Source organism: Hemiscyllium ocellatum, chromosome 15 (assembly GCF_020745735.1).
Source record: "Hemiscyllium ocellatum isolate sHemOce1 chromosome 15, sHemOce1.pat.X.cur, whole genome shotgun sequence".
Taxonomy (NCBI): Eukaryota; Metazoa; Chordata; class Chondrichthyes; order Orectolobiformes; family Hemiscylliidae; genus Hemiscyllium; species Hemiscyllium ocellatum.
In genome coordinates this window covers 34,413,637-34,428,793 of record NC_083415.1, presented here as the reverse complement: position 1 = coordinate 34,428,793, position 15,157 = coordinate 34,413,637, and the positions used below count along the sequence as shown (strand labels likewise).

At 36.1% G+C, this 15,157-nt stretch overlaps 1 protein-coding gene across 1 annotated transcript in view; it reads right to left on the bottom strand.

Moving 5' to 3' along the window:
• Positions 1-1,472: 1,472 nt before the first annotated feature.
• LOC132822934 (brefeldin A-inhibited guanine nucleotide-exchange protein 2-like) overlaps positions 1,473-15,157 on the bottom strand; it is a 104,119-nt gene continuing 90,434 nt past the window's right edge. Inside the window, exons 36-39 of the mRNA XM_060836354.1 lie at positions 14,748-14,916; positions 13,490-13,628; positions 10,786-10,903; positions 1,473-6,551 (exon numbers count right to left, since the gene is read on the bottom strand). Of these exons, the coding sequence (XP_060692337.1) occupies positions 6,390-6,551; positions 10,786-10,903; positions 13,490-13,628; positions 14,748-14,916 (588 nt within the window). The 3' untranslated portion in view covers positions 1,473-6,389. The remainder of the gene's footprint in view (positions 6,552-10,785; positions 10,904-13,489; positions 13,629-14,747; positions 14,917-15,157) is intronic.

Genomic DNA, 15,157 nt, shown 5'->3' with positions numbered 1-15,157 from the left:
AAGTAACTACTGTACACCCATATTGCTGCGAGGAAGCTCCAGCATTTTTATCCAGATACAATAAAGGAACAGTATAGTGGCAGGTTAGGCTGGTATGAAATTTGGAAGGGGATTTGCAGATGCTGGTGACCCTGTGCATCTACTGACCTTGTCCTCCTCAATCATAGGTTCAAAAAGTGATGTTGAGAGAGACTGAAAGTTGTTGCAATATATGTAGGTGATGCACACTGTTACCACTATATGCCATAGTGAACGTTTAAGATGGTAAATGGAGTAATCAAATGGGCTGAATGGTGTTTAATTTGTGTTGTTGGGTGTGCATTTATTTTGACGAATGGGAAATGTTCCATCACATACTTGACTGATGCCCTGTAAAAGGTACATAGTCATTAGGGAGTCACGAGGGGAGTTACTTGCCCTACAATTCCACCTGGCCTGCTCTTGCAACCACAACCTTTATATGGCTGGCCCAGCTTGGCTTCTGATGAAGAGTAATTAGTCAAATACTTTCTCAATGCTAAAGGCAGTCACTCTCACCTCAACTTGATATCAATAGCATTGTTGATGTCACTTTCCACCGTTAATGATTCAAAGTAGTCTGATAGGGTGTTTGGATTCAATTTTATGGTAAGGGCACAAAAGGATAACTTTCCACATTGTCTGATAGATTCCAGTGTGTCTGCTGTATTAGAACAACTTGGTTCATTGCAGGGATTGTTCTGGAGCACAAATCTTCAGCACAACAGCAGTGTTTTGTCAGGGCCTATAACCTTCATTGTATTCTGATATTTCTTGCTATCATATGGGGGAAATGATATTTTCTGAAAATTATTTATTATTTGCATACCTCAATGATCAAGCTGGATCATCCAATTAATACTTTCAGCTGTTTTAGAGACATGCAGGGCTCTGTCATTACTGAAAACAGGCATGTCTATGGACCCTCATCTGGTTACCCATCTTCGACTATTGAGGACTGAATGCTGGAAGACGGTTAATCTTTCTGATCTACTGTGTGATAGACTGCCCAACTCCCTTGAATGCTGCTTAGTAGCAGTCATCTTGGGTCGAGGTTGGCATCTCATTTTTAAGTATGGGAGGTCCAGTTCCTAGGATGTTTACATTTCTTTTTCAACCAAGATTGTTGGTCATGCAGGAGTGAGGGATATGGCAGATCATGAAGTTCCAGACACTGGAAATTCAAAACTCAAGAAAGTTGCAGATAGATTATAAAGTTCTTGCTGATTCTGTTACACAAATTATGTTATTACACACACTTAAAAGCACACCAGTGCAAATAATTGAACTTTCATCAGTGAGTAACATAGGTGTAAAACCTCATTGATTTATTACTGGATTCTTATTCCAATCAGTACAGTAGTATACAGAATATTTTGAAATAGAAAACTTTACAATAGTTATTCCTTATTATATATTTGATCTGTTTTTTCAAAATATTTATACATCCACAGTGGCAAGGAATGCTTTTAAATTATATATATTCTTAAATGCACTTCACAGTAATATATATATCATTCATAAAACCTATGAATAATTACTTTTACATTGTCTCCATAATGTATTAGAACTTAAATATGTAAACGTAACATTCTGCATACAAGCAGTCCAAATAGTACATCAAAATGGAGTTATGATTGGATACAGTAATCAGTTCAAATTTTCAGGATTCAGTTATTCTTTTTAGTTTGCACCATGTGCATATCATTTCCATTAACTGAATTTCTGGGATAATAACCAAAGCACACTATATTTTCAGTGGTGCCAAAAATTAACAGATTGCTCTAGCATATACATTCATACAACATGACAACACTACCAAATTAGAAATTTAATCTTAGCAATCAAGCTTATTTAAATTAGGGTGCAAAGATTTCTTTTGACATTACAGCCTGGGATCTGCTGTTTTTTAAAATGGGAATTCTCAATGAAATAACCTGAGAATAGTCTTGCTTGAGGACTCATTGAAAATACATTACCTGGTCTGGTACAAAGTCATAGAAAATAGCAAGGTTCTATTTTTAGGTGATCACAGCTGGAGATAGGCAAGAGTTTATTGTAGTTGTTAGAGGGAAAGGAAGAGACCCTGGCCAGGATCACGAACCAGTGATCCCTCTTTGAAAATCCACAGATATACACATTGGTGAGGACTGGAATGACACATGATTTAACATCACCCACTTTGATGAGCTACTAGAAGCAAGCACTAATGTCTTTAGGAACAGCAATGAGCAAAAAAAATGCAACACTGATTAATGCAATGATATTTTATCGATATACAAAATGTAATTTGCTGGCAAGAATACTTCAGGTGAGCACAGTAACAACTCATGGTACAAGAGTACATTCATCTGAAACGCTACTGTCACATGTTCATCATTTTATCCTACCTTGGTTGCACAGAATACTTGAACTCACATTCAAAACTAAGTATAATAAAAGAGAGTCAGTGTTCATTCAGTGTGATACTTTGATAGCATAAGCACCACTAGACAAGATCAAATCATAAAAGTGTTATCTAATAGTCAAAGTACTTGGTGCCTTGCTGATGTTACATTGCATCTCCAATTGCATCATCAATAGCCTCAGAGCAGCAAAGCAAATGAGGAACAATGGCTTCACCATTCATCAGCACTGCTGAAGCAGCAGTAACACCTCTGAATGTTCAATAATACATGGCAAATTCTGCGAGCAATTTTACTGAGTAGGAAAAACCAGTGACACAAATTGACACAGAATTTGAGCGCATCTGGCTACATTAGTGTTAATTATTCTTCACGAAAATTGGGGCTTATATTCAGTGGTTATGCTCTAGGTGGTGAGCATTGCAAGCCTATGGTGATCACACAAGAGAGACGAGCAAAATGTCACAAATCAGCAAGGAATTTTGGCTCTTTGAAAGTTTATAAATGTTCTAAGTGAATCAATTGCAGGAATAGATATTGAACAAGGCTCATGGAGCTAGATAACAAACTAATTCTCTAGAACTATAGGCAAATAAGTTTACACATCTGCATGGTAAAAGCTTTTCCACTAGTTATAAATGGTATTGGTGGACATAACATGCAAGTATAAATTTGAACAGAATTGTTGATTGTACTACAGTGATTTTCTGTCAATTACATAACTAAATTACCTGATTATTAAAAGAAAAACACATTAAATATATGACCACTACCCACACCAATGAAATAAATCAAACAAAGCCAGAATCAGAAAAAAAAGTAGGATTCTAGCTAAACAAAAAAATCTATACCTAACACTAATATTGGTTGCATTTGATGCATATCTGTGGAAATTAAATTTTATGCTCATTTAATGCCAAATTTAGTACTAAATTACAATCTTTCATTTTTACTTTTAGATGATTTGGAAGTATACTTTTTGACATGGTGTTTTAGAAAGGAGCTGCTTAGAAGAATTTGCATTGATGGTCAAGCCCATAGCACATATAATATGACAAGTGAAGCAATTTAAAATACACAATTCCCTGATGTGGAAGTGTGGATGTTGGACTGGGGTGGACAAAGTTAAAAATCATACAACACCAGGTTATTGTCCAATAGATTTATTTGGAAGCACTAGCTTTCGGAGAGCTGCTCCTTCATCAGGAGAAGCAGCGCTCCAACAGTTAGTGCTTCCAAATAAAACATTATGGACTATAACCTGGTGTTGTGTGATTTTAAATATTTAATTCCCATATAATTTGAGATATTTTATCATAATCTCTTAGACCTACTGACTTAAACTCCTCTATTGCAATCTTTATTTTTGTGTTGATGTCCTCATTCATCAACACAGAGCACATTCAATCAGCAAATACATATTCACGAGTTAAAACTATCCTCTCTAACAATCTCAATGTGTTAAGTGTAAATCTAGACAACATGGTGTGGTTAAGATTATAAGCTTTTACTGAGGTGTTACAGCCACCTAAGAATTGCTCAAATGTATGGTAAACAACATCTGATTTATTATAGACATTCATTGCAATAAGATTTCAGCTTCGTGGTTCATCCAAGTTATACGTGATGAATTACTGAAGCAACAGTATCAATTTATATACGTTTACGCTACAGCTGTTTCAAAGATCAGAGATGAATGAAGATCAGGAAATCCCAGATTGAATCTTCATTCCATAGGAAGTGTGTTCTCAGACAGGGCAGTGGTAACATTGTATTTAACTTGACTATAATTCTTTGCATGGTTCAATAATCTGATCAGTCTCCTCACTGAATAGTTTCACAAATTTGTAATGGCTCTTTGGTCAAAAGTGCAAACACTGCTTATGCAACTGTACATCAGTATGACTTCACACTTGTGGACTGAGATCATTGGCGCTAATACAAATCTTCAAGCAAACCATCATTTTCAAAATTTCTGTAAAGTCACAGCATTCTACATATAAATGCTAGAGTACTTGCTTGCACTTAAAATATAAATTAAACAAACGGGGAAAATTTACAATCCTTTCAGGTAAGCATCTTCCATCATTAATTTACCCCATTTTACAAAAAAAGGGCTCTGTCTCAAACTCTTTTTACCATTTGATATTGAAGAGAATGGTATGTTACCGATGCTGGCTTTAACAGAGCCGAGAGAAAGGCTTGTGGGAATTTACACTTTAGTGGAAGTCAGTGTGAAACACAGCAATCACTATGGATTTTCTTCCTTATCTTTTGAGTTCTAATGTAAATATACTGAAACCGATATCTGATCAACTGTTCCTAATGCACAAATTTTAATTTAAAAGTTAAGATGACTTTTATCTTCTAATCAAGTGTTTAATAGTTGTTTTTTTTACCCATTTACATAGTTAAATTATAATAAGTATCAAATATCTGGGAAATACATAATTCTATTGTACATAGTGTAGCATCAGTGAACTTTCTGCATTGTCAGTTGCAAAAACATAGGTCTTAGATTTGTTAAATGTTGTAGACTTAGACTGTTTTTCTAACTGGCTGCCTGACACCTGCACTTTATGATTAAGTTGCAGTAATATACAAAGGACCTATCAAGATCTGTTCGAAACGTGTTGTTTCCACGAAATTCGCAAGACTTGAAAAAGTAAACTTGGGGGATGAAATCCAAGATGATCAACAAGCTACCCATCAGCACGTAGGCACGAAGATTAATGTTAGTGAGCAAAAATACAATTCAGAACATTAGATATTGGTCTGCCAGTTATGTTACACGCGATTAATATCTAGCTGCAAGTTAATATATTGTGCAAAGTCAGGCTATGTCTTAAAGAACAGTTATTGTGAGGGAGTAGAGGCTAAGCACAACTAACTGTTTTTCATTTGTTAAACATTTAGTTTCCCTACAGTATAAAGCATAGCTTTTATGTAGTTTTATAAAAATAATTACATTGAGGTGTTGGCAAATCCTGTAGGTTTGAGACACAATGAACATTCTCATGCTGCAGGATTTGGCCGTGAGGTGCTACAGGATTCATGGCGCATTAGTTAAGAGATAAAAAGAGGATTGTATTTCCCTGGGTATTCATAGCAACACAAAGTTAAGAAATTTTGCCACGTGGGACAGTTGGTGTATAATCTGTACATTGCAATGTTCTTTTCTCTGTCCTAAAACAGCCAAGTTGAAATCAAGCTTCATTCTCAAAGGGTACAAATGTTGTTCCCTTATTGCAAATTTATAATTGTGCTTTTCTAAGATCTATTGTCATAATTTACAGGAGGGAAATGGAATATGCAAACTCCAAAGCATTTCTGCAAGCAGAAATCAGAAACACCTGAGATTCATCACTTTCACTCAAAACAAAATGGAATTGTGCAATGAGGAAATATTGAACTGAAAATTGCTACTTTTGTTTCAAATTCTCAGTATCTGTCAATTACCAACATTCTCACAATAAGCAATTAATGTTATTGTGCTTCTGGCACATCGCAACTATAATTCAAAATTATACATTTCTTGGTTTAACAGTTACTAATTTAAAAGCACTGAAACCATAATGTTTTCATGATATTAACAACTTCATTTTACACTGTATTGTGTCCAAACCATATATTTACCTTGAATATTTCCTGTTTAAGACAGTAATGTCCCATAATGTTGGCATACATAACTAATTGAAGTCCTTGAAATGATTTTAAGTAGGTATTTTAAAGACATAATGGAATATCTGCATTATTTCTAATAAGACAAATAGAAGTTAAAAAAAGCAACTTATAGAAATGCACAGGGATTCAGGAAATTATACAAGCTACACGTCATTTATGTTGGGCTTACCCAACAATGTTTAAAAATAGCTCCAAACTTCATGTTTCTTTGACTACAACAGGTAATACATTTACAGAGATTCAATTTACAGGCTTGGAGTAGAAATGCATGCTGACTTTTTGTTATGTAGCATCTTCTTGTGGCTGCTCCTCTGAATGACATATTTGAAATACAAAGCCAATGCGTAGAAAGAACTTGCGTAAAACTGCTCTCAGTTCAGGGATGAGGTCAAACTGTACAATTTCACACAAGTATGGATAGTATGCTGATGCATGGATCTTAAACTTCAAAAGAAAACAAAATAAAATGTCAGAAGCACGGACTAAAGGAATAAATATTTTAATTTTTAGAAATGTAATGAGCTAAAATTAGCACGTCAATCTGGCGGTCATTCACTACTCCATTCTTGCAACTTAGTTGGCTGTATAAAATTTATAGATCACCATTGATATCACTCCAAATCACAAACACCAAAGGGCACTTTTGCCAACATCATTACTCGTTTTTGGTTTCAACTGGTTTTATCTTTAAGATCCTCTAATTATTTTTCTGAAGCTGTTTAACATTTGCAGCTATAATTATGTCAGCTTATTCTTAATAACATTCCTTCAAGCAGTGGCTTACTTAACATGTTTAGTATTTGATGTTATACACAACCACAGTTTGAATCTGATTTTACAAGTTTTATTGTATACTAAGTTTAGTTAACCAGCAACAATGCAAATTAAAAGAAAACAAACTGATGGATGGGATTTCTATCTGTTGGCTTGTAATTCAGATCAAAAATGTGTGTATACTAACAGGATAACAGATTCAGACTTGGTTCTGACATGCCATGCATCAATATCACTTTGAAGATTAATCATTGGGGCGGCACGGTGGCACAGTGGTTAGCACTGCTGCCTCACAGCGCCTGTAGACCCGGGTTCAATTCCCGACTCAGGCGACTGACTGTGTGGAGTTTGCACGTTCTCCCCGTGTCTGCGTGGGTTTCCTCCGGGTGCTCCGGTTTCCTCCCACAGTCACAAAGATGTGCGGGTCAGGTGAATTGGCCAAGCTAAATTGCCCGTAGTGTTAGGTAAGGGGTAAAAGGGGTGTATGGGTGGGTTGCGCTTCGGCGGGTCGGTGTGGACTTGTTGGGCCGAAGGGCCTGTTTCCACACTAAGTCTAATCTAAAATCTAATCTTACCTTAAAAAAAAATTCGTATCAGGAAGAATAGGGACATAAAACCCCATGGAAAAATGAATGGTAACAAAAAAATTCAGCTTGAACAGTACTTCAAAGATGTTTGCTCTTTGCTAAAAAAAAATACCAATTCTGGAATCATGTACATGAAACATGAGGGCATTACGTTTGTCCTGCTTGCAGTGGTTGTAACATTTATTTTCCTGCTATTCACCTTCACTGATACCCTTTTTGATTCACTTGCAGAGTTAATCATACTTTTACTTTAAGAATAGCTCCTTGTGCATGTGTACATCAGCCATGTCATAGTGACTTCAGATCACATGGAATAGGTATCAAAGTCTGTAAGGTTTCAGAAAGATATCCTCTGTTCACATATCTTGTAAGTAATTATGTTTAATAAAGCCTGTTAATGTTCGCTTTGATGAAAGCAGACCTCATTGCCACATGGTGGCAGTCAGTAACCATATTGTCAGATCATGAAACCAATGGTAAAGACCACCTTAAGCAAAGTGGCACAGTGATGCAGACAGCCCAACAGTCCAAACACAGAAGTAAGGCAATACCTTAAGAGAAACTCAGCAGCTACAGAAAGCAGAAAGCAGCAAGCATCAGATTTCAAAGGTTCATCCTTTACCTGAGGGAAATGCATGCATAAAAGCTGTCAAAGCATCAGAGAAAAGACACAGTAGGGAATGCAGCATGTTTTCAGCAAAAGCAATTGTACACAGGAGTAAAACAGAATCGTACATTACAGGTCTTTGTCAACAGTAAGCACAAGAATTATTATGCAGGTGATGCCATTAAGACATGCCACTGCTGGAAATTCAGCCCATTTTAATCCAGTGACCCAAATGCCAAGACAGAGACCAAATCACAGCTGCAATAGCACCACAGAAATTAGACAGTCTGTGGATGTTACAGCAGTAGAGGGACAGGATGAATTCTTATTGGAGGATGTGGTAGGCCCACTGTATCATTTTATCCTTGCTTGCATAGATCTACAAGATGAATTCAAGGCTGTCATATCAGCGTTAATGGCTAACAATCTAACTGTAAATTGGAACAGATACAGATGTATTGATTCTTTCAAATGTTTGTTGACGGTCAAAATTCTCACCATTCAGTCATCTGGAGTTAAAATCAAAATTAGAGAGCAGACACTTTGTGCCAATGGAACTGACATCATCGAAATCAGTCATCTCATTTCTAATCATTATACTTCTTGATTAAATGGAGCTGCATGCATAGCTTTACAACATTCAGTTAGCAGACAACAGTATTAAATATTTTTCTTTTAGTGACAATGGTGACATTGAAATAGATTCAAGATACCAGGAATCACTTTCCATTACAGGCACTCTAGCTCCAGGAATACAAAGTTGTAACACAGACTCTTAATTTCTCTCAAAAAAAGTGGCTCAAAATATTCGTGAAGAAAGCTGAAAGGTCACCTGCTACAAGAGGGCAATGTCTTTCTGGTACAGAAAAGAAGTAAAGTTCTCAGTCCCAGAGGACCATTGTGCTGCTTTCTCATTAGAGAGATGACTGGTGGCAAGTTTAACCAGAGGGTCACCATGCCCTGGGCAAGGGGAGAGATTAAGAAGGAGGGGCCTTCATGGGTACCTTAGCCAACATGGGATTTGAACCTGCGCTGTTGGTACCACTCTACTTCACAAACCAAGTGAGCTAACTGACCCTTACTGGAACAAAGCTCCAGTCATCTTGTTGATTTGATGGAAGCAGAAGTCATCTCAGTTCGTGAAGGCTCGGACATCCCTCTTGAAGGGAGTCACCCTTTTGTTGAAGAGCACCTTACTAAGGACACAACTGCAAATACATGAAGTAATTTCTTCCTGAGATAAAGGGAAACAGAAAAATACCAACATCCAAAAGGTCAAGTTGCTGTTCACTACATCTTAATACCCATTAGATACAACCAAAACCTTGGCAAAGTTCCAGGAAACTCAGCTAACAGTAAAAGACCTGATAATGTTGTAGCTAAATGTGCTTAACAACTGCAAAGTGCAGACACCCTCATCCCAGGGCCAGCAGCTCATAATGAGCATCAAACATTCAGATATTCTTAACAGAATAGTCAACTCAAATCTGCAAACTGAGTTCCATCATGAAGTCATAGAAACACTCAAGTTTAAAAAAAGCAGAAGTGCAGACTCAAGACATTTCAGAACTCAAATATATTGGAGAAGCTTAAAGGTGAGCTGAAAAAGGAGCCCAATTAAATCAAAGTTAAACAAAAATTGTAGTAGTCAAACTACCTCAGACTCTTGACTAAAAGCCTAACTCGTAGGTGTCACAATGCAAGACTGAAAAAGATTACATACAAGATTTTCAAAAGTCCTGTGCAAAATGGCCAGTATTCTTAAACATTTGACACAACAAAGAGAAACCTCAAAGGAAGAAGTAGTCTCTCTAATACAGAAATATTGCATGTTCAAAGATCACAGTCAAATATTATCAAGGAAAATAATTCATGAATGATCTTACATTTGAACAAGAAAACCCTCAGAACAAGAGCAAAAGTCTTCATTTAAGTTTGCAGAGAAACGTAATGAAATAAGCCCTTGTTCATGATAGAACAGGCCCATGAAATGAAAATGTTCGTTTGAAAAAAGAAAGGTTTAGAAATACATGGGCAAACAGTCTTGGGTTCCATGCAGCAATTTTTAATTGATCCTGGTCCAGAGACTAATTCCATATTGATGATGCACTTATATTCTTGTTATCAACAGTGAAACTGGTATCCAACTACACACCTGCCCTCACCTTCACAGAGGATAATAAGGGAGCATGTACATCCAAGGGAGTTGTGAGTGCACTAGAAGCTGAATGCTTTAAGCAAAGGAGACTTGTGGGAGGAATGGTGAGAGTAAAGAGATAAATGTTAACAGTTAAAAGGGATGCCATAAGAGGCCTTAGTAGGAGATTGAAGTAAAGGGCAGGTTATACTTGCTATAAATAATGGTTCCTTACACACATGCTCAGTGGTTATGTTGTAATGTCAACAGACATGAAATTTGAGTCTGAGTCTGTAAGGTTCCAGAAGGATATCCTTTCTTAGGGTACCTTGTAAATTCTTAAGTTTAATAAGCCTGTTAGTGTATACTGAAGTGAGTGTGGCCACCATCTTACTGCAATTACATTGGTTCACAACAATTACAGGAGGTGCTGGATTTAAAAGTCCCCATCCCACATTTTGAATGAGATTAAATTTTTGACTGTTATTTCCCTACAGATTTTTAAAAAACTATAAAGAAGTAATCTCTTGTTATTTTACATAAATAATAAAACAAAATAAGTTTCATTCATACCTTTTCATCACTAGTTTTGAGTGTCTTTGTGAGGAAAAGCAGTAACAGGTTTGTCCAAGCTTCACGGTGACTTTCAGAGGTCAGTGTTATGAAGTAGGCAAGGGCCTCACTGCAAACACTAGGGAAAAACAAAGTTGTCTATGAAATGACAGTTGAAAAACTGACAAATATTAACATTACCTTCCCCAGGGGAATTTTTCTCATTTGGAAACTATTCGTTTGGATTTCATCCCGTTAAAAAAAAAACATGATTTCTGTCTTGGTAAGATATTGCTTGTTCTTCAAACAAATGTTATCCACGGAATACAACAGAATTAGGCCAAGTTACACATAAAATGAAAACTTTTTTGAAGAAACTGCAAAATTGAGGAGGTTGCTCAGAGACAAAAAGTCACAAAAGATATGAATGGCATTGAAAATAAGTATTCAACAATCATCACTTTCTTTTAATACACAAAAGGGAAAGCATGTGAAATATATCAAACAAAACACTAGTATTGGTCTATTCCCTGGGTATTAATGAATTGCTATTACAAACTCAACTAGCTCATTAAATGTTCTTTTCGAAAGAGATCTGCTGTACTCATCAGTTTGGCTTAGAATGTAACTCCAGTCTAGTTCCAATGTAATTTACTCGAAAAGGCGCTTTGAAGTAGCCTACTGAGCTACTCTTCAGCGGGGGAGATCATGCATCACCATGTATTCAGAAGAACTCAGATGAATAACTGCTATCCCCTACTGGCATGAATAACTACTAAAAAAAAAATGACTTACAGCAACAATTTTCATAATCTTTGAGTAGAAATATCTTTTAGTGTACTCATATTTCCATCTTCTAGACCATCCAAGACTTCACTTTAAAATATTACTTCCTCAATAGCAACTTATATTTATATAATCAATTCAACAATATATCAGACGATTCTTCACAACAGAAGAATAGAAAACAAAGTATGACGTGAGCCACATAAGGAGATACTGAGTTAGGTAAACAAAACCTTGGTCAAGGAGGTAGGTTTTAAGGAATCCCTTGTCCTTAGAGGTTTATAAAATCATGAGGGACATGGATAGCATGAATAGACAAAGTCTTTTCCCTCGGGTGGGGGAGTCCAGAACTAGAGGGTATAGGTTTAGGGTGAGAGGGGAAAGATATAAGAGAGACCTAAGGGGCAACTTTTTCATGCAGAGGGTGGTATGTGTATGGAACAAGCTGCCAGAGGAAGTGGTGGTGGCTAGTACAATTGCAACATTTAAAAAGGCACCTATATGAATAGGAAGGGTTTGGAGGGACATGGGCTGGGTGCTGGCAGGCGGGACTAGATTGGGTTGAGATATCTGTTCAACATGGACACGTTGGACCAAAGGGTCTGTTTCCATGCTGTACATCTCTATGACTAAATTGTGAGACAAAGTAGAGCAGTGTAGGAAGGGAATCACAGAACTCAGGACTTAGGCAACATATAATAAGCCAGAATTACAACTGCCCGGATATATCAGAGGACTATGGGTCTTAATGATCTGAATTTTATGGAAGGCAGAATGTGGCAGATCAGCAAGGAGTCCTTTGACATATTCAAGTTTTTAAGTTTGTAAAGCACGAATATATACAGACACCTCTATAATCTGTAATTTGTGTATCGGTGAATGGTATAGAGTTGTTACTTTGTTAATTAGCTTTAGTGAATACAATATATGGTATGTGTATGAGCATTTTAAGAAGTGAATTTGAAACAGGTGTTAACCATCTAGAAAAGGAATGATACTTGCTGAAAAAGTGACACTGTTAGACAGACTGAAAAATAGTACTGTGCTACAATGTCGACGAAGTAAATACACAATTAGGTATATTAAAACAAGGACATAAAAAATAGCTTCCAATTAACCGTCAATTATTAGAAACAAGGAACAAACATTTGTATTAATACATTAAAAAGTTGCACATGTGAAAGGAAAAGGCTGCACAGCTCTTGGGATTGAGAAGCAGTTAAGTCAAACCTAAAGAGTTGGCACGCAAGGGAAATTTCTCTGGTTTTCTGTATTTTGTTGTCTATGTGTTTTGTAATCTTGCAAACTACTTTATGGAGCTAGCATATTTTATTTTACATTACTTTCTTCTACATTTAGAAAGCTTTGTTTAGTTCAGGTTATATTCATTTTTGTGCAATAAGCTTGTTTTCTTGATCAAACCAAACCTTTTAACATTTATCCATGTTTCAGAGTATGGGATACTGCTTAAATGAAAACGAGGTGAATACCATCACTCATCATATTTCACTAACTTGTGATCACAGAGTAATGGTACCTTTGTTTGTCAAGAACATATTAAATTAAACTGCATTTCTGAGACATGCACATATCAGCCAGTCTTGGATGTTTATTAAATGTAGTGTAAAAAAAGTCAAAGGTAGCTACTTTTCTGATTATTGTTGCTACAAAGCAAGGAACAAATAAGTCAAACCAAATAAAAATGCAGCATTTTCACAAATTCAGGAAAAACCCCAAAGCACTTGTCATTGGTTGTACATCAAAGAGTCATCTTAGTATTGCTAAATACGTAAATTAAAAACTTTTGCAGCACAGCACAGATATGTGAACACATGCATGAAGGTAATCTCTGTATTTATGACAGGGCCTCAATTCTTGCTCAGCTTTCATGACTGACAATATGATACAACAACAAAAAAAAACAAATAAATTCTCATACTTCAACAGTCGTTTCTGAATATGGTCCCAAGAATCCTGCCGATTTTCATCTGTGTACATACGGAACAGTATACGAAGACAACATGCAAGACTGCTGGTTTCCTGCTTCAGGAGATTAGGCTTAGATTTGCCCTTAAATCCTGGAATAAGTAGTAAAGGAATACAAAGTTTGCACTTAGTATTGTATGATCATAAGTAACCAATTTTATGCTGTCATTACACAAAGTTCTATATACTTTCTCTGCCTTGTAAGAAATCAGTTTCCACAAAAACATTAGTTTACCAAATTGACCTGCCTTGAATTAGGTGTGCGCTTGGGATGAATGATCCAATAAAAAAGAAAAAAATAGTGCAATCTATGGAGTCGAGGATGGAGTGTTGAATGACTACAGAAAAGGTGAGAAATCCAAAGCATATGCCAACTTGCAAACTGTGCAAAGTATCGTGAATTTGAAATAAAAACAAAAGTCTTGGGAAACAAAGCATGTTTGGCAGCATCAGTGTATGGATCCAAATTTTGGATGTGTAATCCACCTGAATTCATCGACCTTCATTTTGTCCAATAAATTATATCTGCAACTATGGTGCAAGTAGAGTTTTGTCACAACATTACAAAAATTACATCTTTCAAAATTGTTGCTGTTTCTTTAAAAGTTAGTCTGCATTCTCCTCCAGTGTCTGTCAATTCAGAGAGATGCCAAGTACTCTGCTCAATGCTCTTTCATAAGAACATATTGAAAATAAATCTGTAATTCATGCTCTCAATAATATGCCTAGCCCAAACAATTAGGATGGTGGTACCAAAAAAACCCAAATCACCCATTTCGCAAGTTTTCCACATTATTAATGACTAACTGTTTCTGGTTAGGACGCAGAACTGTTCATGCTGATGGTGTTCCAAATGAAATGTATTTTACTTCCAAGTGTGAAATGCTAGCAAATGAATAGCCAAGTTCATACAGCAAATGGAGTTTAATTATATATTTGATTAAAACAAAAGCTAAATTTATGAACTTAAACCAGATCCTGCAGAATTAACTAAGTTTGGGTTTGAAGTACACCTATATAGTTTGATAGCTGTTTCATAAAACGGAGTGCATTTAGTGAGCTTCTGATTGAATTAAAACTACTTTACTTATAAATGTGAGTGAAATGAAGTACTACTGTTCAAATGCAACATAGCAGGGAAAAAGTAGATTAATACAGCTTGTTCAAAATTAGATATTGAGTTTTATTTTTTATTGCTAATATGTATTTACCTGCTCTCCATAATGTTGTCCTCTGTTCATTATTTGAGTTGAAAGCTTTTGCAAATGAGTGTGATTCCAAAAGACAATCTAGGAGTTTAAAAAGCTGCTGTGAAGTCATATATCGATACATTCCTTGGTCTTGAGTATCTATATGAATGTCAGCATCAATTGAATCCCTCTGTACATAAAAACAATTAATTATAGATTCATGACATGTCTGAAATTGCTCCAATGACATGGAAAATATGGAAAAGGCACATTACATTTACAAGTCCAACCAATAAAGTATGAGCAAACAAATGACCTATTCTTAAGCCTCTAGTACTGTCACAAGTAATGATTCAGCTGATGTAGATTTCAAATTCCCTTGGTCAAGTTAGGAAACACCTAGTTTCTGTTGACTATGGGCTCCTGACTGA